The sequence below is a fragment of the Equus caballus genome, chromosome 15, assembly GCF_041296265.1.
Source record: "Equus caballus isolate H_3958 breed thoroughbred chromosome 15, TB-T2T, whole genome shotgun sequence".
Classification (NCBI taxonomy): Eukaryota; Metazoa; Chordata; class Mammalia; order Perissodactyla; family Equidae; genus Equus; species Equus caballus.
The window spans coordinates 107,109,086-107,133,187 of NC_091698.1; the positions used below are offsets into that span (position 1 = coordinate 107,109,086).

General features: G+C 42.0%; 1 protein-coding gene across 22 annotated transcripts in view; it reads left to right on the top strand.

Moving 5' to 3' along the window:
- SH3YL1 (SH3 and SYLF domain containing 1) overlaps positions 1-21,768 on the top strand; it is a 47,892-nt gene extending 26,124 nt beyond the window's left edge. For 15 of the 22 annotated variants that reach the window (XM_014731335.3, XM_070236818.1, XM_070236824.1 and 12 more), the window contains 6 exons: positions 6,545-6,657; positions 8,510-8,638; positions 11,520-11,688; positions 12,339-12,417; positions 15,233-15,289; positions 20,916-21,768. In XM_014731335.3, the coding sequence (XP_014586821.1) occupies positions 6,545-6,657; positions 8,510-8,638; positions 11,520-11,688; positions 12,339-12,417; positions 15,233-15,289; positions 20,916-21,106 (738 nt within the window). In that variant the 3' untranslated portion in view covers positions 21,107-21,768. Of the gene's footprint in view, positions 1-6,274; positions 6,326-6,544; positions 6,658-8,509; positions 8,639-11,519; positions 11,689-12,338; positions 12,418-15,232; positions 15,290-20,915 lie in introns of all 22 variants that reach the window. The other 7 variants (XM_023619637.2, XM_070236814.1, XM_070236815.1 and 4 more) reach the window with 1 other exon arrangement.
- The last annotated feature ends 2,334 nt before the right edge of the window (positions 21,769-24,102 follow it).

Genomic DNA, 24,102 nt, shown 5'->3' on the forward strand with positions numbered 1-24,102 from the left:
TTTCCAATTTTATTTGTTTGAGTCTTCTCTCTTTTTCTTAGTGAGTCTGGCTAAAGGTTTGTCAATTTTGTTTATCTTCTCAAAGAATCAGCTCTTCATTTCATCAATCCTTTCTATTGTTTTTTCAATCTATATTTCATGCATTTCTGTTTTTTATTATTTCCTTCCTCCTCCTACCTTTGGACTTTGTTTGTTTTTTTTCTGGTTCTTTTATGTGTAGTTTAGGATTGCTTATTTAAATTTTTCTTTTTGTTTGGGTAGGCTTATAGTATTATAAATTTTCCTCTTAGTACCACTTTTGCTGCATCCCATAAGAGTTGGTATCTTGTGTTTTCATTTTGATTTATCTCCAGGTATTTTTTAAAATTTTTTCCTGATTTCTTCATTGATCCAATAATTGTTCAGCAGCATGTTATTTACTCTCCACATATTTGTGACTTTCCCCTCTTTTTTCTTGTAGTTAATTTCTAGTTTCATAGCATTATGGTCAGAAAACATGCTTGATATGATTTCAATCTTCTTGAATTTATTGAGGCTTCCCTTGTTTCTCAACATATGGTCTGTCTTTGAGAATGATCCATGTGCACTTGAGAAGAATGTGTACTCTGCTGTTTTTGGGTGGAATGTTCTATAGATATCTGTTAAGTACATCTGGTCTAGTGTTTCATTTAAAGCCACTGTTTCCTTGTTGACTTTCTGTCTTCATGATCTATCCTTTGACATAAGTGGGGAGTTGAGGTCCACTACTATTATTGTGTTGCTGTCAATTACTCCCTGTAGGTCTGTTAACATTTGCTTTATATACTTTGGTGCTCCTGTGTTATGGGCATATATATTCTTAAGTGTTATTTCCTCTTGGTGGAATGTCCCTTTTGTCATTATATAGTGCCCCTCTTTGTCTCTCCTTGTCTCTTTTTATCTTGAAGTCTGCTCTGTCAGATATGAGTGTGGCAACACCTGCTTTCTGTTGCTGGAAGTATCATCTCCTATCCCTTCACTCTGAGCCTGTTTTGTCCCTAGAGCTGAGATGTGTTTCCTGGAGGCAGTATGTTGTTGGGTCTTGTTTTTTAATCCATCCAGCCACTCTGTGTCTTTTGATTGGTGAACTCTGTCCATTTACATTTAGAGTGATTAATTATATATGAGGGCTTAATATTGACATTTTGTCTCTTGTTTTCCAGTTGTTCTATATTTCTCTCGTTTCTTTTCCTTTCTGTTTCTGACTGCTATTTCAGTTTGGTGGTTTTCCGTGATGCTTTTCTTATTGCTTATGATTTGTGACTCTGCTCTGATTTTTTGTTTAGTGGTTACCATGAGGTTTGTGTAAGAGATCTCATAGATGAGCTAGTCCATTTTCTCATAGCCTCTTATCTCCAATAGCCTAAGCAGGTTCCATCCGTTTCCTTTTCCCCTTCTATGTTTTTGTTGTCACAAATTATTCTGTTTCGTGTTGTGAGTTTGTGACTAAATTGAAGTGTTTTTAGTTATTTTTGATATTTTCTTTGCCTTTATCTTTTGTGTTATAATTAAGTGTTCACTTGCCTATTCTGATAGAGAGCTGCAATTTTCTGTTTCTGTCTATTTATCTCTTTGCTCAAACCTTTGTAAACCTTTGGTTTTTGTTTCGGGTAGGAGGTCTCCTTTCCTCATTTCTTGTAAGGCAGGTCTAGTGACAATGACTTCCTTCAACTTTTGTTTACCTGAAGATCTTTTATTTCTCCATCGTATCTGAAGGATAATTTAGCTGGATTGAGAATTCTTGGCTGAAAGTTTTTGTCTTTCAGTATTTTGAATATTTCATTCCATTCTTTCCTAGCCTATAAGTTTTCTGCTGAGAAGTTTGCTGAAAGTGTGATGGGGGTTCCTTGATAGGTTATTTTCTTCTGCCTTGCTGCCCTTAATAGTTTTTCTTTGTCATTGACTTTTGATAGTTTGAATATTATATGCCTTGGAGAAGGTATTTTTGTGTTGATGTAATTAGGAGTTCTGTTAGCTTCATGTGCTTGCATCTCCAGTTCTTTCCCAAGGCTTGGGAAGTTCTCAGCTATTATTTCGTTGAACAAGCTCTTTGCTCCTCTCTCTCTCTCTCCCTCTGGGATATCTATAATCCTTATGTTGCATTTCCTAATTGAGTCAGGTATTTCTTGAAGAATTTCTTCATTTCTTTTCAATCTTAGTTGTCTCTCCTCCACCATGTGAAGCTTTTCTAGGTTTCTATCTTCAAGGTCACCAATTCTCTGCTCCATAAGGACTATTCTGTTTTTTATGCTTTCTACATTATTTTTTATCTCATGAATTGTGTCCTTCATATCCAGAATTTCTGGGTTCTTTTTTTTAGAGCATCATTCTTTTTTGTGAAGTATTCCTCCTGTTCCTTAATTTTGTTCCTTAGCTCATTGAACTGTCTGTCTGAGTTTTCTTGTCATGAGTTTCTTTATGACAGCTGCTTTGAATTCTCTGTCAGTTAGATTGTAGTCTTCTGTGACTCCGGGTTTGGTTTCTGGAGAGATGTCATCTTCCTTCTGCTTTGTGGTGCCACTGTGGTTCTTCATGGTGTTTGATGAATTGATCCTCTGCCAGCGCATTTCTGGTGTAATTACCTTTCCTTATTTGGGTATGGCTTTGGTTACTTTGGTTCTGGCCACCTGAGTCTCTTGTTCCTCCGCTGGCTCTCCATGGGCTTGGATGCTGCTGTCCTGTGCACCATCTGTGCTGCTGTTCCTGGGTTGTCTTGGAGTCCTGGTTGCACCACTGCCAGGGGTGCTGGGTTCACGGATGTCACTGTTGCTGGTGGGAGCCTGGGGACCTGGAGACTTGTATGCAGCCCCTGCTTTTGGTGAGTTGGTTTTGGGTTGCCACCACTGGGAGCAGGATCACTGGTTCTGCTGTGGATCGTGTTGCTTCTGGTCACAGGTTCCCCCTGCCATCATTGGTGGAGGGGCAGGAGCTGTTTTCTCTGTTCCCGCCCTGTCTGTTCATAGTTGTGCCAGTTGACTGTCTGTGTTTTCACCAGCCGGGCCTTTGTGGCATGGCAGGCTCTACCAGGGCCCAGGCTACTGCTGCTGCACAAGCTTTCACATGCAGGCTGGGCTGCCCCCGCCTCCACTCACAGTCACACTGGCCACTGCATGAGGATCCGTGTCCTGGGTCACTGCTGCCAGGGAGGGAGAGGGGGCCACCCCCTAGTTCCACTGCTTCCTGAGGACCCAGTCCATGACCCTCACGTATGCCGCTGTGTCCTGTTGTGCTGTGCAGGGAATCCTCTGTTGGACAATGGGCATCCCTTAGTTGTAACTTAGAGGAAGAGACAAAAGGAACCACTCACTCCGCCATGATGCTGGCATCACTCGAACCTCCGTCTCTGTATCCATGAGATGGGATATTAATAGTGCTACTGCCATAGAGGGTTTGCTTCCAAGCACATAGACAGCACTCACACAATCAATTCAAGCTACTAAATATTTGTTGAATAATTTAATTATCTGCCATTCTATTTTAGAATGGAAAAATTAACAATAGTTAACATTTTTATAAAACCCCCACATGTTTCTTATAGAACCACTTCCATACCACAGCTGTGGGAGACGCTGTCTCTGCATTCACTGTGGATAAAACCACTCAGTTACATGCCTCCTCCAGCAAGAGAGAGCCGGTGAGTGACAGAGAGGTCATACAAGGGAGGCTTCTGTCTCACACCCTGTCAGCAGGCTCTCTGCAGCGTTGGTGCTGACTCCCTTGTAGGACGTCTTGTCAGCCTCCTTCCACAGGCGAGGAAAAGAAGACTCAGAGACACTGTGTGTTCTTGGTTCTGCTTGGAAGTGGAGCCTGAATGTCCTCATCTCTAGTGCTCAGTCTGATCCTAACTGAACTTCCATCTGGATGGCACGCCCTGGGTTTCAGGCACTGTGTGAGCTCGGCAGTGCACATGTGATTACATACAGTACACAGAGACATGAAGTGTCTTGCCTGAGATCACACAGCTCGTGTGTGGTTGTCTCTGATGTGTTCACTATTGGCAGAGCCCAGGACAGGCTTTGGGTGTAAGGGATTTAATGTGCAAATGTCCTTAGTGAAAGGACGATAGGGACTGAGGGAAGCAGGATGGAGAGGGGAAGGGGCCGAGCAAGGCTGTGGTCCCGGTAAACTTACCCTGGTCTGATGACAGAACAGAAGGCAAATCAGACGACAGTGGGTCTTGCCCTGAGGACAACAGTGCCACTCTCATCATGCATCAGAGAGGTGGTGTGCCTGCTGGTACAGGGTCTACAGCACTGGGGGACCCACAGTGCCCCCCATGGTGGTGGCATCAGAGCCCGTCTCCTGGGTCCAGGACACTCAGTGATCTTTCTACCCTCTATGCTGCCTCTTGCTGGTGATGGCATCTTCAGCACATGTGAGACGTGACTTGATCGTCAGGAACTCCTGAGTCAAGCTGTCTTGGCCTCTAGACCAGGCTGGGTTCTGGCAGTATCTGAAGTCAGCTGCTGGGTCCTTTGTTGACAGAACCTGGTGGGCTTCGTTGGCTCAGGCATCAGTTAAATCTAGGTTACAACACTGATCCAATTAGGCAACTACTGAGAATTCCCCGGGTTCTATGACTAACACACACCCACCAAAAACAAAAACAAAATATTTGGAAGTGAGTGGTCTAAGGACAGATAATGCTAAGTCTAGGTGTAAACATGTTAATTTTTCTCTTCTGGACATTTATAGGAAAGTCCAAAGCTCCGAAGCGCTGATCCCTGGCTTGTCTGGATTGTCCACTTGCTGGCTGGACACTGAAAACCAGAGTCCATGGTGGGCCGTCAAGTGTGATCTGTCTTGCTTTCACCCAAGATTGTAATTTCAGGAAACCCACTCAGCTTTTTAGGGAGAATTTGTTTGAGCTCTATCACTGTAATGATGAGGAAAGTGTCTAGGCTTAAGTTGAGGAGAAATTGTTGTTGGAGGTCAGAGTTCAATTTCTAAGCCCTAAGATTGGTGTGCAGGGAAGGGCCTGTTGGTGTGAGGAACGGAAGGCATTGTGGGATGCAGGTCCCCCACATTTGGTTTGAATGTTGAGACTGACGGTGCCACAAACTGAGAGACTGTGAAAAGGTTTTACCCAATAATGAGGCTTCCTGGGGAAATTGGGATAGACTCCAGGCAGCCCAAGAATGTCTGGAGGGAATGGGGAAAGAAGACTGTCTCAGGTTCTAGGGCGGGTACGGTGTGGGGCCAGCGGGAGGGCTCCCACCAGAACCAGAGGAGGTAGCCCCTGCTTTCTTGCCAGGTTGCTCAGATGTGGGGCTTGAAAGCTGTCAACAGTCAGATGTCACAAACAGAGTCAGGTTCTTCGTTCCAAGACGACAGCATGAGAGACTCAGGTGCTTGGAGTCAAAGTAGGCTGAACACATAAGAGGGAGGTGGGTGCCACCACATCTGTGGACGGGGTCTCAGGAGATGCAGCTGCAGAGAAGAGAAGCCCAGTGGCTCCTGAGAACATTTCTCCCCCAGCTTTTCCTGCATGATCCATGTGTTTCTTTAGTTCTTATGTTTGAGAATTGAATTTAGTTGCAAACTTGCATCTTATTTATAGTTAATTAGTAATGGCGTTCTTGGTACCATGACACATGCCTTCCATCTTCCAAGTGCACTTGACATGCGTGCTTGGTCTTCACCACAGTTCAGTGAGGGGGTCCTATCATGCAGATTTTACTGTGAAAAGATCAGAGACCCACAGGTAGTCAAAACACCCCTGGTCACACAGCTGTTGAAAAGAGGAGATGGGCCTGAAACCCGGGCCTGCCACCCACGACCGCCCTGGCCTGTGGGCCTCTCGCAGTGGGCTGTGTTGCTTTTCAGCTCTCACAGTGGGCTCTGCCACAGCAGCGCTGAACCTGGGAACAGGTGCTGGCTCCATGCGACATGGCCCGAGCACCCTTGCGTTCCGGGCTTTGCTTTTACTTGGTGAATTCACACGCGGTCGTAGGCGTTTACTAGTGGTGACTGACTTTCTTCCTGCTATCCTGGGCTTCCCTGACTTAAATGAAGTGTGCGGTGGGTGGCTCACCAGTCGCAGGCAAGGCCTCGCAGGGACCTCAGTGTGGGAAGGGCCCTCAGGATGCTGCCCCTCTGTCCCTGACATGCTGACCTTCCTCCTGCTCTTTTCTTTGGCTTGGCTTTCTCGACGGGATGCTTGACCCTTCCCACCTGCCTGTGTGTGGTCTGGTCTAGTGGTCACTCTGACAGTTGACTTAACCTCCTAAAGCTCTGTCACCTCCTGCCCTGCAAGGTTGTTAGAAGACTGGAGGGGACAGTTGCATGGAACCTCAGCACATGCGTGGTGAGTACTCAGAGGTGTTGGCTGTAATTGCCTGTGGAAATACTAGCTGCCCACATCGTCAGCTCAGAATGAAAATAGGGCTCTTCTTTCATCTCCTTTCTCTGTCTACATTCAAATTCTTGTTACATTGTATAGAGTATAGTTGAGTTTTAATCGACATATATTTTAAGTGATATTTAGACATAATTATTTCTAAGTAAATGGATTTCTACATTTTAGGTATCGGATTTGGTAATAATCTTGAATTATGACAGAGCAGTAGAAGCTTTTGCAAAAGGTGGTAACTTAACCCTTGGCGGGAATTTCACTGTGGCAGTCGGGCCCTTGGGAAGGTGAGTTCCGTTAAGTACGTTGAGCAGCTGGTGCATAGTAAAGTATTGTTAGATAATAAAGTGTGTATTGTTTTGCATTAAGAGGAAGCTTGAGTTAAAATGAAACAAATTTATGATTTATGTATCTCCCAGAGGGTTTGAGGTTGCTTACAAATAAGGAATTCACAAAACACAGCCCATATGAGAAAGTGAAATAATCTGAAGTTGGCACACACAGAAAGAAACTAAATAGGGGCCAGCTCCGTGGCCGAGTGGTTAAGTTCGTGCACTCCGCTGCGGCGGCCCAGGGTTCGGATCCTGGGCGCGGACATGGCACTGCTCATCAGGCCACGTTGAGGCGGCATCCCACATCCCACAACTAGAAGGACCTGCAACTAAGATATACAACTGTGTACAGGGGGGTTTTGGGGAGATAAAGCAGAAAAAAAAAAAAAGATTGGCAACAGTTGTTAGGCCTGGTGCCAATCCTTAAAAAGAAAAAATGGAAGATTGGCAACAGTTGTTAGCCCAGGTGCCAGTCTTTTCAGAAACACCGGCCATTGTGTCTACTGGAACTGAACGTAAAATTTACCTGTAAGCTTTGAAGGAACCAAGTCAAGTCAGGTTTAAATAACTGATAAAGGATAGTATTGATCAGGAAAGAAAAAGCTTTTTTAAAAACTAAATTGTGAAAGATTGAAATGGAAATATTTTACTTGAGTGATTTCACAATACTTACCGTGTATTTTATTCTCTATTAATGAAGAACTATTCTTAGGTTAATTGAGTGATTCAGAAATATTTCAAACCCAGATTGTTTGTAGAAGTTACACAATAAAATTATCTAAAAAGGTTTCTAAGTTCCATGAAAATACTCAGCGTAAAAGGGTTCCCCCCAGCCTTAATACTCTTAAGATTCTAGAGTACCCTCAGTACTCTTGAGATGCTAGAGCACCCTCAGTACTCTTGAGATGCTAGAGCACCCTCAGTGCTCTTGAGATGCTAGAGCACCCTCAGTGCTCTTGAGATGCTAGTGCACCCTCAGTGCTCTTGAGATGGGGAGTACCCTCAGTACTCTTGTGATGCTGGAGCACCCTCAGTGCTCTTGAGATGGGGAGTACCCTCAGTACTCTTGTGATGCTGGAGCACCCTCAGTACTCTCGTGATGCTAGAGCACCCTCAGTGCTCTTGTGATGCTGGAGCACCCTCAGTGCTCTTGAGATGCTGGAGCACCCTCAGTGCTCTTGAGATGAGGAGTACCCTCAGTACTCTCGTGATGCTGGAGCACCCTCAGTGCTCTCGTGATGCTGGAGCACCCTCAGTGCTCTCGAGATGCTGGAGCAGCCTCAGTGCTCTTGTGATGCTGGAGCAGCCTCAGTGCTCTTGAGATGGGGAGTACCCTCAGTACTCTTGTCATGCTGGAGCACCCTCAGTACTCTCGTGATGCTAGAGCACCCTTAGTGCTCTTGTGATGCTGGAGCACCCTCAGTGCTCTTGTGATGCTGGAGCACCCTCAGTGCTCTTGAGATGCTGGAGCAGCCTCAGTGCTCTTGAGATGCTGGAGCACCCTCAGTACTCTTTACGAAAGGAAGACCACATTGGAGAATATCAGCTTCCCACGTATGCTCTACAGTACAGTTCTCTCAATGATCACCTCCCTCTGAGGATTTCGCATTCTGTCCTTCCCTGTGACGTGTCCCTTCCTCTAGGCCACTTTAAACACACCTAGTTAGGCCCTCGGGAAGTAAAGCACCCTAGAACCGTTGAAGCGAATGTAGAGCAAGATCCCCCTTTTGGGCGAGAGGTGCGGTGTGCCCGGCCTGTGGCTGGAGGGCCCCTCACAGCTCTGCAATGCGAGGCTTCTGACCCACAGGAACTTGGAAGGGGACATCTCCCTGAGGAGCTCTGCTGCTGTCTTCACGTACTGCAAGTCCAGGGGCCTCTTCGCTGGCATCTCTCTAGAGGGGAGCTGCTTGATTGAAAGGAAAGAAACGAATCGAAAGTAAGTGCAAGTCAAGGGTTTTAACTAATTTGAAGAAAGTATGAGGAGAAGCCGTGCTGCGTAGACTCAGATAGTTCTTGAGAGTTGACAGGGTACCTTTGTACGTTCTTTTTTAATACAACATATGTTGCTAAGTGTATGTTCCTTTTCAAAAAATTCTATGTAATGTAATATGTACTTATAGAAAATTTAGAAAACACAAAAATAAATTAAAAGGAAGAAAAATGGTCTATCCCTTTAAGATGACCACTGCTCACATTTTGCTTTATTGCCGCCCAGCATTTTCCTGAGCATAATTTCCCTTTGTTTTGCCACATATGATTGTAATCGTAGTAGATTTGATTGTAAATCCTGTTTTTCCACCTAGTGTTATAAGGGTCATAAATGTAAGATAATGACTATATAATATTCTATTAGATGGATGTATTGTATTAGATATATTTTTCAGACATTTATGGAGATACATACTGGTGACAGCTTGTGGGTCAATGAGAATGTTCCTCATTATGAGAGGTTTTGCGTGATGTCTGCTTTTGTCTTTCTTTCTTAAAATAGAGACTAATTTTTTCTATTTTTTTATTGAAGTGTGACTGACATACAATATTGTATTAATTTCAAGTGTACCACATAGTGATTCTGCATTTATAAACATCGTGAAATGATCACCACAATATGTCTAGTTACCATCTTCTGTCACCATACAAAGTTATTACAGTATTATTGACTAAATTCCCTATCCTATACATTATATCTTTGTGACTTAATTATTTTATAGCTGGAATTTCATACTTCTTAACCCCCTTCACCCATTTTGCCCATCCCCCCCAACCCCTCCTCCCTCTGGTAACCACCAGTTTGTTCCTTGTATCTCTGAGTTTGTTTCTGTGTCGTTTTGTTTGTTCATCTGTTTTGTTTTTTTGATTCCACATATAAGTCAAGTCATACGGTATTTGTCTTTCTCTGCCTGACTTATTTCACTTAGCATAATACCCTCCAGGTCCATCCATGTTGTCACAAATGGCAAGATTTCATTCTTTTTTATGGCTGAGTAATATTTCCATTGTATATATATACCACATCTTTATCCATTCATCCATTGATGGGCAGTTAGGTTGCTTCCCTATCTTGGCTACTGTAAATAGTGATGCAAGGAACATAGAAGTGCCTTTATCTTTTTTAATTAGTGTTTTCATTTTCTTTGGATAAATAACCAGTAACGGGCTAGCTGGGTCATGTGGTATTTCTATTGTTAATTTTTTGATGAACCTCCAAACTGTTTTCTGTAGGGGCTGCACCAGTTTACATCCTCATCAACAGTGCACAAGGCTTGCCTTTTCTCCACACCCTCGCCAAGACTTGTTATTTCTTGTCTTTGATAATAGCCATTCTGACAGGTGTGAGGTGACATCTCATTGTGGTTTTGATTTGCATTTCCCTGATGGTTAGTGGTGTTGAGCATCTTTTCATGTGTCTGTTGGCCATCTGTATATCTTCTTTGGAAAAATACCTACAGCCATGCATCTTTTAACAATGAGAATACACTCTGCGAAGTGCATCGTTAGACAATTTCATCATTGTGTGAACATCATAGAGTGCACTTATACAAACCTAGATGGTATAGCCTACTACACTAGGCTACGTGATACTAATCTTAGGGAACCACCATCACATATGCAGTCCATCATTGAGCAAAATGTGGTTATGTGGCTTATGACTGTATTCAGGTCCTCTGTCCATTTTTAATTGAATTGTTTATTTTTTGATATTGAGTTGTATGAGTTCTTTATATAGTTTGGATTTAATCCCTTATCAGATATATCATTTGCAGATATCTTCTCCCGTTCAGTAGGTTGCCTTTAATAGAGACTAATTTTGAGTTAAAACAAAGAATTTGGAAGTATCCTAGCAGGCAAAGAAGAACTTCCACTTTAAACTGGCACCTGGCTAATTTTTCCCAAAACTGCTTGTCTAAATTTCCACTAAAATATGTCTCATTGCCCAGAAAAAGATAAAAAGCCAAGACTGACAGAAGGACTACTTCTAGAACTTGGCAGAAATTCCACTAGATGTGAGCCTGACGAGCCAACACTGCTGGCGGTGGACATGCGCTCTGCCATTCACAGCAGACAGACCCACCACTGTAGGAGGGAATGTTCTGTGCAGTCACTCCAGAATTCAGTAGCACATTTGATAATATTAAACCTAAACCACAAAACCTATAAAATAGGAGGAATGGGGCAAATAAGGGTTTGCAGAACTCTTCACCTTGTAAAGTTAAGAGATGTTTTTACTTCTGGTTTTATTAATTTGAGAAATGTAAGTTAAGAATGCTTTTAGAAACTTCTGATTCTAGGCCTTTGGAACACTTTCCCACTAAAATTCACCTAAATCCTGGATAAACTAAAACAAATATACTTCTTAATCACTTGCAGGGCTTCCAAACATGTAAGGCAAATCTTTACGTAATTTTGATAAAAATAAACATTTTAAAGAAATTACAAAGCCATATATGTTGGCACCATTTTTGTAAGAAACTTAAAAAGTAAAAACCTATAAAAATGTAGGTGCTGTCGGTCTATTTGCCTAAGTGTTGATGGATACATATAAGTGTTTGCGTGCAGATGTGATGTGCTTTTCACATTATTGGAGGAAGGACGTGCTGTTCATAGTGATACACACTATTTACAGTGTTTGCCTCTAGAGGTGAACTTGGGGTGAATTCAGGGGTTTAAGGTGGGTTGTAGCTTGTTGTTAGGGTTTGAAAACTGGTTTATATGAAGTGCTGTAGATGAGTAAACACATACAGCTGTGTGCTCTACGTTTGATTCTAGGAAAGATCTGCCTGTAAAAGAAATGGTCTTAACTTGATGTGTCTTATTAGATTTTACTGTCAAGAGATCCGGGCTTATGACATTTTATTTGGAGACATACCGCGGCCCGCTCAAGCAGAAGATCTTTATGAAGTTCTTGATTCCTTTACTGAAAAGTATGAAAATGAGGGACAACGCATCAACATGAGGAAAGCGGAGAGAGAACAGAGGAAGGCAGCGGTGCGCTTGGTTTTTCTGTGTCCCTCTTGGTACCCACGGGAAGCCTCTCTATGTGGGCTATTCTGTCCTTGATTTGGGCTCCTCAGAACCCCCGAAACTTCCCTGGTCATCCACTTACATAACGTCTTGTGGAAATGTCACACGACCTTGACGTGCCCTCTAAACAGATTTCAAGGAGAAACACAGTTTGTTTTCTGTGATTGCATTTCTCCAAGAACAGCACTTCATAACGTCAATTAATAACACTAATAGTTGCTGCTATACTGAGGCCGTGAGGTGCCCAGGTATTGTGTACCTGTTCCTCTGGTCCCACAGTAGGCTGCATGGTCCCCATCATACAGAGTAAAAATTGTATGGGGCACGGTCTCAGCCGTCGTTTCCTCTCCCAACCACCTGTTGCTGCACCTGCCTGGTGGGTGCCCAGCTGAGGAGAGCGTCAGTCACAGAGGAGAGTCCCCGTCATCACCTGCGTGTCATCATCCAATTCAGCTAAACATGGCCCAGAGCAGCACACACGAGTGCTTGGGGTGCTTCCTGACGCGGGCCTGGGATGAAGTTTGCCACATACACTCGTTAGAACAAAAAGCCTTATACACACCTGAGTAAAATCAGGGTTTTGAAATTATGTGCTTTTTTTTGGTTCCTCCCAGGCTAAAGAGTTACCTCCAAAACCACTGTCGAGACCACAGACGTCATCAGCTCAAGTCCAGCTGAACTCCGGCTCTCAAAGTAAGTATTTTTGTGCAGTTCACAATGCAATTATAATTAAGCAATTATTAAATATTATTGTTAAGAAATCAAGCTACGTTGTTAAACTTTAGAGTCAAATAGAAGAGCTAATGGGTATTAAAGAGAGAAAAATAGTCGACCTCGTCTAAGTATTTACATAAGACAAATTCTTGTTGCTATAATCTGTGAAAACTCTAGTCTCCTTCAGAAGATGCTTTCTCCAATTTACAGAGATTTATCTTTAAACTTTTCTCATTTATTTTCTTTGTTATTTCTTTCAAAGACTGTCATTTGGGTTACGATTTTTTTCTACGTGTATCTTTTGTCTGTTGATCTTGTTTATTATATATTTTACTCCATGAAAGTTTTAATTTTATGGAAAAATGTCATCTATTTTTTGTAGCCTTTGTATTATTTAGTCGTGGTTAAAGTCTTGCAATTACTGGACATTTACTCTTCGTATACTTTAAGATCATTTTACCAATTCTCTCCTCCTTCCCCAATATGCAATTCTAGCCGAAATAATATTATATGCTTATATTAATTCTATGATCTGGGGTATTAATTGCAATAACGTTACGTGTGTCAATTAACTTGGCATCTGTGTGATAACCCTCCCATTTGTTGAGATGTTATTTTATGGCTTTCCTAAGATTTCATAGTTTTTGTCTGTCTTGTTAAATTTGCTCCTAAATACTTTGTAATTTTGGTTTGTTGTGATGAATGGAATGTACTTGCCCATTTCCATTTTAGAGTACTTTCTTTTATAGTTGAGAAAGACTTAATTTGCATATATTTTGTCATATCTAGTTGCCTACCCAAAATCGCTCATTTCTCGCCATTTTAAAAAATGGACTTTCTTGGGATATTTGTACCCTCTTCCCCACCCTGCCAATGTTTATTTCTGTATTCTTGTGTTCATAAACTTCTAAGGCAAGTGACGTTTGAATTGTTGTACACTGTCCAGACGGGGTTTGCAGAGACTGCCAGGGTGCGTGTGGCACAGATAACTGGAGAGACACCGTTTCCGCTCTCCAGCTGCTCCCAGATCTTACAGCCAGTCCAGCCGAGAACATGCCTCGCAGGCTGTCCTCTCTGTCTTCTGTTCTTTCACAATAGGTTCTTTTGCACTTGAATAAGAAAAGCAAACCCCAAACCATCCTGAATCACACGCCCTACATGGTCCCCAAAACATAGTAACAGATCCAGACTGAAACATGGACGTGATGCTCGTTAGTTAGTGAAGGATTCTGATGAGAAGGAAATACTTTTGTAGGTCAGGCAATTTTCGTTTCTTTGCTTTCAACAAAACTGAACAGGCACCTAATGGAATTGTCATGTGAATTGATAATGAGAGTAGCAACTAATATTACCATTATATGTTAATTATTTAAAAAAACGCAAAGCTATCTGCCACCAAGACAAAAAGTTATGATAGTAACATTTTATTGTTTCGGTGACAGATAACAATGTGGTTTTCTGACCTCTGTCTCATCTCAGAAGGAATATAAAAGAATTCTGTTATGTTGCCATAGAATATCTCTTTCTAGCCGTCTCTAGTTTCTTTATAAGAACCAGATTTCTGGGCCGGCCCAGTGGCGCAGTGGTTAAGTGCACATGTTCCACTTTGTTGGCCCGGGGCTCCCCGGTTCAGATCCTGGGCACGGACATGGCACTGCGTAGCATGCCATGCTGTGGTAGGCGTCCCATGTATAAAGTAGAGGAAGATGGGCATGGATGTTAGCTCAGGGCCAGTCTTCCTCAGGGGGAAAAAAAAAGAACCAGATTTTTTAGCATCTATATCTTTAAAAAACAATACTAAAATACAATTTGATATTGAGCCTATGGCATTCTAGAAATAAGAAATAGTCATCCTGTATAATGAACTAATTTTGAAAAGTCTTGTTCATCTATTGAAATACATTTCAAATAAAATTTTACTTTCATGTTTAGTAAGTTAACAAATTCATAATATATTCAAGATTTTGATCAATTTTATACTAATAGTGATTGCAATGATAACTCTATAAGAAATTATTTAATAAAGCCTTGTGTTTACTTAAAATAAAATTAAAAAATAAATTTATGTACAAATTTTTGTTGTAGAAATTGTTACATTAAAAAATATAATATCAATACACTAGTATAAAATCTTTGTGACAAAGAATGGAATGGAAATATGATTTGAAGGTTAAAAATGAACGTGACAATTTCAGACTATTAAAACACAGCTTCTTGATTTTCTTTAATGGGTGATGGTGGGATTCAGGTAATTATGATATTCAGATTCTTTTATCCAAAAAAGGAGAGAGATGATTATTTATTTTAAATAGTTGATAATGAAATATGCTAAAAAGTGCTCCCTTTACAACTTTTAAGTTTTAGTGAACAATTTTAGGTGTCAATTAAAAAATATACAAGTGAATGCATGCTGTTTAAAAGTTATTTTAGGCATTAAGCAAGCAGGAATGTTTGGCAGTCTCTGGCTGGGGTTGCATGCTTTTTCGTTCGGGTGTTTCTGGCGGCTTCTGGAACAGGAGGCGTCTTTCCACGAAGTGCAGCTGCATGGCAGGCGCTACGCTCACGCCTCTGAGCATCCAGATGTCAGATACCACGGCCTTGTGTGTGCTGTGCCCTCCGGGTTTACTCAGACATTCCTCTTGAGTAAAAGCAGGATGAAATTAGGACATTTCTACCAATTATAGTGATTTAAAATATTTGCTTGGCGAGGGCAAGATTTGGCATTCTTGGGTTTTTATATTTTGTATTCTAAGAATTTTTCTAAATGTCCCCCCTCCCTTTTTTTTTTTTGCAGGTAACAGAAATGAATATAAGCTCTATCCTGAACTTTCCAGCTATCACGAGAAAGTTGGTAAATAAAAACACCTATATGTTAAAATGACCCCTATGCATCTTATGATCACAAACTTCCTAGACGATCTGGCAGGTTGTGGAAGCTCTGGGGAGGCGTGGGGCGCCCCTTCTTGATGGGTCAGATGCCCACAGTACTTTGACAAATGCTTCATTGTTAAGATGCTGTGCTTTTGTTCTCTCGCTTGCTTTTGACTTGGCTCATGAGAGGATGGGGAGGCCTGAGGAGCCCAGTTGCTGGATGAGACCTGTGAGCTCAGGACCCGGTGACTCGGGGCCACAGGCTTGTCCAGAGACCGGACCGTGGATCTCTGAGACACTCGTTGTCAGGAACAGAACGACAGTTTGTTGATTGTGAATGACAACTTAATTCTCATGGCATTTTCTCTGGTTCTTAGCCCCATGAATATTTTTGTATTTTTAAGGATTTTTTTATTTTTCATGTTCATATATTTTGCTGTTACTGGGAATTTCTTCAAAAAACTTACTAGGATTCCTATAATAAAAATGGTTGTTCAACTGTTCTACTTCAATGTTCTTTGGAAATGTTCTTTGAAAGAATTAAGTAATTATTTAGAGAGGTGAGTGGGACACAAATTGGGGGCAATGGTTGAATAGTTGTAATTAGCTTATTTATTTTTTCACGTCATCTTCCGGCACTGGAGTCAGAACCATACACTACGGGTTAATAAACTGTTGGAGAATTACCTGTTTCATGTAAGTAGAACATCAAGGTAACTAAGTACCTGGTGTTTTTTTTAGTTTATAAAAATACTTCAAAAACGTCTCTCAAGCAGAGGCCACTGAGCAGAAGTCCGCCTTTCCCGGTGGGTTAGGGCCTCTGACGTCCTCTTGCTGTCAGCCTGGCTGCGAGTGTTTGGAGCCGCCCTGGCCGTCTCTTCCTGGGCAATTCTCCTCTGGGGGCCAAGGTCCCGTGTTCAGAGGTGGCGTGATGCGCGGGCTCAGCTGCCGGCGGTGCTGCGTGAGGTCTCAGAGGCACTGAGGAAGCTCGGAGAGGTTTAAAAACGTGCTTTGCTCTTTGTGACTTAAGGCCGTGGTGAAGATTGTGAGATCACCAAGAGTTTGACCTTCGGATGCACGTCCTTTAGGATCAGAAGTGGTTGGCAGGTGCATGTTTACGCCAAAGAGCGTGGACATCAGGCTGTCGTGTTACCCTCCTTCTCCTTCAGGGATTCTGTTGAGATTAGACGCAGATGTGGGTATCCTGCCGTCAAAGACGTTCTTAACCCTGACAGGGTCAACAGACAGCCTGAACTTGCCTGGGGAGGGGTGCCTGCCAGGGACCCTGGGGGGTGAGGGCCGAGGCTGACGACCCCCGATGCCTTGGTGACACTGGGACCGCAGCCCCTCTTTTTAGGTTTCTGTAAAGTCTGTGCCCAGAGCCTGAGTGCCTGATAAATAGTAGAAACGGCTCTTAAAAGGCGCTGAGGGAAAATATTTAATGATAAGAAATAAAACCCTGCATGGGCTCTGGAGACAGGCTCAAATTTAAATCCGATACATTCGCTCACTGCCTGTGATACGAAGACAATGTCGCCTACACATGGGTGGTTGGTTGGCTGGTTTTTGTTTTTATATTTGAGGCTGGGACAAGTTAATTCATATAAACAGTGGGTACTAGGTTAATATTCATATTAATTTATTTAATTCTTTCTCTAAATATAAGGGATTTTGAAAAAAAAGTGAAAGGGAGCATTTGAAGTCTATTTTTTAAATAAAACTTGCTTTACATTCCTGTGTTGTTTAAAAAGCAGCCGTGAAACCAGTTAAACTCTTACCAAGGACTTCCTGGCAGCCCCGCTGACCATCTGTGCATAGAAGAGTCAGTACACGGGCCTGAGCCTCGGGTTGAAAACCCATTTGTGCAGGATGCCCGGTGCCCCGTGCACCAGCTCCTTGGCCTGCCCCAGGCCCAGCTGCGGCCGTGCACGGCTGTCAAGTGGAACAAGAATTCTCCAAATCGCACGGACTTCTGTTTTGCACCCTTTGGCAACTCCAACTATGTAGTGCTCGAGCTCTTGGCGAGGCAGGCCTTGACAGTCCGCAGCCCCATTTGCTAGACGTTCTCGCTGAGAGCCGCGTCCTGCATCAGCTGTCCTGGCCCTGCTCCTCTCCCCTGTAACTGTCAGTGAGTCTGGGCAGCTCTGCTCAGGGGCTGACCCATGCTGCGTGGGGCTCAGCAGCACCCCACACTAGGCCCACTCGATGCCAGTGGTGCCCTGGGTGTACAACCACAAATGCCCCGGACATTGCCTTTTGAGAACCACTGGCCTGGTGGCCACGTCTGGCTCAGTCACCGTTGACAGTCACACTCCTACAGAGGACAGACAGGGTCCCTGAAGCTCTAGCCCCCTGCGTGTGGCCTGAGGGACGTGGGTGCCAGAGTCAAGTCAACAGCCCAACTCGTCTCTACGGTAGATGTGTGACAAAATCAACGCCGTGTTCTCTCAGGTCTGGTGCCTTCAGAGGCTGAGATTCTTCTCCTGAGTCGTGTCTGGGCCCGTGGGGTCGGCTTCACCTGGTTATGTGATGTAGGTTCCTCTGAGAAAGGAACTGGGAGAGGACAGGACGTCTGGTGACCCAGCCTGCTAGCTGTGAGCCTCGGGGCAGCTGCCAGTCACTAATGCTGATTGCAATCTGTTTCCTGTTAAGTGTGGCCCTGATTGGGAGAGAAAAATAACCTCTATTTGAATTAAACTTGAATGTTATGATGAAAACGGCCATTTGCTTCAAAGATCCTGCAGATTGTTTGGAAGCACAGGAATATAAACTTGAAGGTATGTCTCTCTCAGAATGGATGGCGTCTGTGAACGCCGACACTGAGGGACCCGTGGAGTTAGCCCCCGTCACTGGGTGCCCCCTTCCTGAAGGAGACCCCACCTTGGCTCACCTTTCTTTTTTTTAAAGAATTATTTTGTGAGCTTTAAACTTCTTCCTATGAAAACTATCCCTAATGTCTACAGTAAAGAGAAACTTTAAGTCATTTTGAGCTTGTTGCAGAAAACTGAGCAGCGTGGCACTGAGTGGCTGGGTGTGCCTGCCTCTCTCAGGTATGACGCACGCCTGCATTTTCGCCTGGACAAATTTTACCCTCAAAGGCTGACTCTCCTGCTGCTCCCAGTGGTGGAGGGACTTGCCTGACTATTGAGAGGGGTGAGGAATGTCGCACTGCTGTCCCGTCCTAGCCACATTCTTCGCCAGCTCCACGGCTGCCTCCCCTCTGCTCCAGACGTGGACAGGGAGAGAGGAATGCTGGCCCTTGACCTCCTCAGTGCCGACAGTGACCCCCTTGCTCTCTGCGGCGACCCAAAACCCTCTGCCTTGCCCGACGCCCTCTCTCCCGCCACTGCTTTATCCGCGATTCACTTGGAAACTGCAATTTGAGGAAATTAGACAATACCTAAATGGGAGGGCTGTTTTCCTCTCTGTCTTTTCTATGGTTCATAGTATCTTTCTTCCTCTAATCATTCATCATAAAATATATTCCTAAAACCAGTAAGAACCAACGCAATTATCGTTGATTCCCCAGGATCATCTGCACTGGATATTCGTATTTGCACAGTCTGGCTAAGTCAGTGATGCAGGAAATACACTGATTCTTCTTGAAAATCCGTCTAACAAAAGAAAAACGCTCTGATAAATCCAAGCTCAGTCTGGAGCAACTTAATACTGTGCATGCTGAGGGCCTCGGGCTGTGCTCTCAGGAGTGACAGGGGCCTGGAGGCAGACTTCTGGACTCAGTTCGCCTCCTTGGAGAGTCGCTTGATGCCTCCAAGCCTCAGTTGCATGTTCGTGTTCTGTAAGCGGGAGGGCAGCAGCGGCCGCCTCATGGGAGGGGAGGACCCGGCGGAGTACTTGTCAAGTGCTCCTCAGGGAGCCTGGCATGGCCTGCAGTAGCTGCTCCCGCCACAGACAGTGATGGAACTTGTCCCTCCCTGTGCGTTTTTACCTCTGAATAGTGCTGCAAGCGTGTTCGCCTAAGACGGCTGTGGCCTCCAGAACGTGCCCTGCATGCACGAGCGCTCTTCACTTCTTCCTTCCATTATCCGCCAGGCCTCGGAGACAGGAGGGCCGAGGTGGGTCATGGAGGGTTTTCGTTGCTAAGTTTGGTTAATGAGGATACAGCTTTATATATGGAGGTCGTGAATGTAATTGTTGATAAGAAAATAATTTTCAGAATGACCTTTTTTGACATTAACTTACATTCTTCTGATCTAATGACGTGAGACGTGACAGGAGGACTGGCTGTGTATCCCGTCTCAGTGTGGCAGCATGGCCACTTCAGAGTGGTGACTGTTCGTCAGTATGTGTCAGCCATTGGCTAACTGGCTTTGATTACATCCAGACCGTGTCAAAATTTTATTCTTCTTGTGACATGCTTTTAACTTTATTCCTTAAAATTGATAGAGTCAAAGTAAATACAGTATAAAATATTAAAATATACAGAAATTCTCTGTATTATAGAAAAGAGCTAATTATTCCAGTGATCTCTCTAACGCAATTGTATTAGTTGTTATTAGGGTTATTCCTTTAGGAGAACTCAGAGAACTGGATGGCACAGGCTTTGTAGAGAGAACCGTAGCACCATCTTGTGAGAGCGACAAATGTGGTGTTTCAGTCACCACATAGTTTAATTAAAGTGTGGACTATTTTTATTTCTTACTGACGGGCCAACTTCAGCTGTTTTTATTATTATAGTATTATAAGGTCAGATAAGTAGCTGGCTTTAGAATTCATTTATTTATGTTTTCAGTATATCTGCACTTAGATGCATTTAACAAGCATCTAATTGCCTAATTTATGCACAAAATTACATGAAACGTAGAAATATCCAATTCCATGTAGCTGAGTACCCAGAAAGTATCTGTTGCTTTATGTTTCTTGTGATGCTACACAGTTTTTAATGTTTAATGTTCTTTACTCATGTTAACCACTCAATTCTCAAAGTAATTTTTCCCAATATAATACATTAAATTCTGCATACTGTGTTGAAATGCTTGTTGAACGCTTGTAGGTGTGCTTCCTCGTGTGCTGATTTGAATTTTGTCTCTGTATTGAGAGAAAGGATCAGGTAGGAAGGAAAACAGACATGAAGCCTGGGGAAAATGCGGATAAAACAGCCAATGCGTCCAAGGTAGGACCCTCAAAGCCAGGCACTGCAGAACGTGGTTTTATGTGGAAGCTGTTGTGATGCAAACATGAGCACAAATATTAGCTTGTCTTTAATAGCTGTAGTTCACGGAAGCCAACTGACTATTCTCTCAAAATGGGGAGAGTATAAATAGTATGATCTTATAGATTATTCCAAATTCAAATCAAACAATTATTACCAGAAACATTTGCTAAGTACAGTTAAGTATAGAGTAATAAGCAGTCTCACTCGTGTGATTTAGGAAGTGTTATTGCCAAACATTTGCTCTTTTCAAAGAAGAAAAACATAAGTTTGGTGACATGATAAAAATCACGTGGATCGTCCGCTGTGAGTTCTGCTGGCCTCCAGGGATCCGGATGCTGGCCCTCAGTTGTTACTGTGTCTCTCACCCACACATACTCTCAGTTTTTCACCTAACAAAGGTGACTAATTTAAGTACTTTTTTTTCTTTTAGGCAACTTGAATCAACCCATAGAAGTCACAGCACTATATTCTTTTGAAGGACAACAGCCAGGGGATTTGAATTTTCAAGCTGGAGACAAAATCACTGTTATATCAAAGACGGATTCACATTTTGATTGGTGGGAGGGAAAGCTTCGAGGACAAACTGGCATTTTTCCAGCCAACTATGTTACGATGAATTAAAATTTATGTTATTCCTTGAGAACTACAAAAAAATTATTTCTATACTGACAGGATTTACTATCTGGTTAAGCAATGATTAATATAAGTTTAAATATACTTCTGTTTGTTCCATAAACTTTTAATCCAGTATGTAAAAAATTTTCTATATATAAATAAATGATTAACTTACATATGTTTAGATACTTTGTACTAATTTTATCACATGTACCATTTAATAGTTAATATCTTCCAATTATATGGCCAGTTCTTTTGTGTTAATTTTCATACATCACAAACACTTGATTTTGCTGTGTCTGTGGTAACCATTTATTTTAATTTGAGAAGTCTAAGGGTAGGGCATGAATACCAGTTCATATATTTCTATTTGCAAAGTGACTGGAGAAGGAGAAATCAGCTTAAGTAGGAGATTAAGTAATACTTAGAGTTGTAGATATTAACTAGAATATGAATCCTTAGAAAGTACCTTTCTACCTTCAAAATTGTATATAGACATTTATAGTAGAAACATGCTATTACAAAGAAGTTCAACCACTATGCATTAAAAAAAGATGTATCTGTTAACTTTTCTTCGTAGGAGGTTATGTCTGTTCGTTTCTAGCAGTAGAATCAGCTTATGTTGACATGGTTCAGTTGTCTCTAAATAAATGTTTTTAAAATGCTAATTTAATGTCTTTATTTTGCTTTCCTTATTTTCTTTTGTAAAGTAGGCACGAGTCCTGTGCTTGGTCTGCAGGTTAAAACCGATCTCCGTGTTTGGGCTGCATAGCTTTTTTTTTCCCAGCTTTATTGACATAATATAGACATAAAATAATAAAATATTTAATAATAATATTGACATAAAATTGTAAAATATATAAAAGGTACAATGTGATGTTGGAAATACCTATATATTGTGAAAGGATTCCCACTAAGTTAATTAATACATCCATCATCTCACATATTTCCTTTTTTTTTTTTTTTGGTGAGAAGACAAGTTCTACTCTTAGCACATTTCAATCATATAATACAATGTTGTCAGCCACAGTCACCAGACTGGACATTAGATCGCTGGAACGTATTCCCCTTTTAACTGGAAGTTTGCACCCTGTGCCCGACATCTCTTAAGTTCCCCTGCGCTTTGTATATGTCTACACCACATGTTCTTTATCCATTCATCCGTTGATGGACACAGGGTTTTCTGTGTAGAGGATCGTGTCATCTGCACACAGAGATCATTTCGCTTCTTCACTTCCAACGTAGATGACTTTGATTTCTTTTTCTTGTCTAATCAGTCTGGCTAGAACTTCCAGAACTGTGATGAATAGGAGTGGTGAGAGTGGGCTCCCTTGTTCATTCATGATCTTAGAGGGAAAGCTTTCAGACTTTCTCTCTTGACTCTGATGTCAGCTGTGGGATGGTCTTGAGCATGCTGTTTAATCTCCACATATTTGTGAATTTTCCTGTTTTTTTCTTGCAATTGATTTCTAGTTTCATACCATTGTGGTCAGAAAAGATGCTTGATACGATTTCAATCTTCTTAAATTTATTAAAACTTGCTTTGTGGCCTAACATGATCCATCCTGGAGAATGTTCCAGGTGTACTTGAGAAGAATATGGATTCTGCTGCTGTTAGGTAGAATGTTCTGTAGATGTCTTTCAGATCCATCTGGTCTAATGTGTAGTTTAAGTCCAATGTTTCTTTATTGATTTTCTGTCCAGGTGATCCATCCATTGTTGAAAGTGGGGTATTGAAGTTTCCCACTATTAGTGTATTACAGTTTGCTTTTCCCTTCAGATTTACTAATATTTCTTTATATATTTGGATGCTTTGATGTTGGGTGCATAAATATTTACAATTGTTATATCCTCTTGACCCCTTTGTTGTTATATAAATGACCATCTTTGTCTCATTATAGTTCTTAGCTTAAAGTCTATTTTGTCTTATATAAGTATATCTACCTGTATGTTCTCTTGGTTTCCATTTGCGTGGAATATTTTTTTCCGTTCCTTCATTTTCAGTCTATGTGTCCTTAAAGCTGAAGTGAGGCTCTTGTAGGCAGCATAGAGTTGAATCTTTTTTTAAATCCATCCAGCTACCCTATGTCTTTTGATTGGTGAATTTAGTCCATTTACATTTGAAGTAATTATTGAAATGTATGGATTTAGTATTACCATTTTGTTCACTGTTTTCTGGCTGTTGTAATTCTTTTGTTCCTTTCTCCTCTTGCTTTCTTCCTTTGTGATCTGACCATTTTCTGTGGTAGTGTGCTTAGAGTCCTGTCTCTTCCTCTTTTGTGTATCTACTATAGGTTTTTGCTTTGTGGTTACCATGAGGCTTCCATAGAACATCTCATGGTTATAACCATCTATTTTAAGCTGAATGTGTATAAAAGCTCTACATTTTTACACTTCCCCCATTTTTGATGTCACAATTTTCATCTTTTTACATTGTGTATCCATTAAAAAATTATTGCACTTACAGTTGTTAATACTTTTGTCATTTAACCTTTATGGTAGAGTTATAAGTGGTTTTCCCACCACCATTACAATACTAGAGTATTCTGAATTTAAATATATATGTACTTTTACCAGTGGGTTTTACTCTTTCATATGTTTTCCTGTTACTAATTAACATCCTTTCATTTCAGCTTGAAAAAGCCCCTTTAACATTTCTTATTAGGCTCCTTTAGTGGTGATAAACTCCTTCAGCTTTTCTTTGTCTGGAAAATTCTTTTTCTCTCCTTCAGTTCCGAAGGACATCTTCACTGGGGAAAGTATTCTTGGTTGGCAGTTTTTTTTCTTTCAGCACTTTGAATATATCATCCCACTCCCTTCTGATCTGCAAGGTTTCAGCTGAAAATTCCATTGATAGTCTTATGGGGGTTCCCTTGTACATAACAAGTTGCTGTTCTCTTGCTGCTTTTAAGACTCTCTCCTTGTCTTTAACATGTGACAACTTAATTGTAATGTGTCTCAATGTAGGGCTCTTTGACTCGTCTCATGTGGAATTCTCTGGG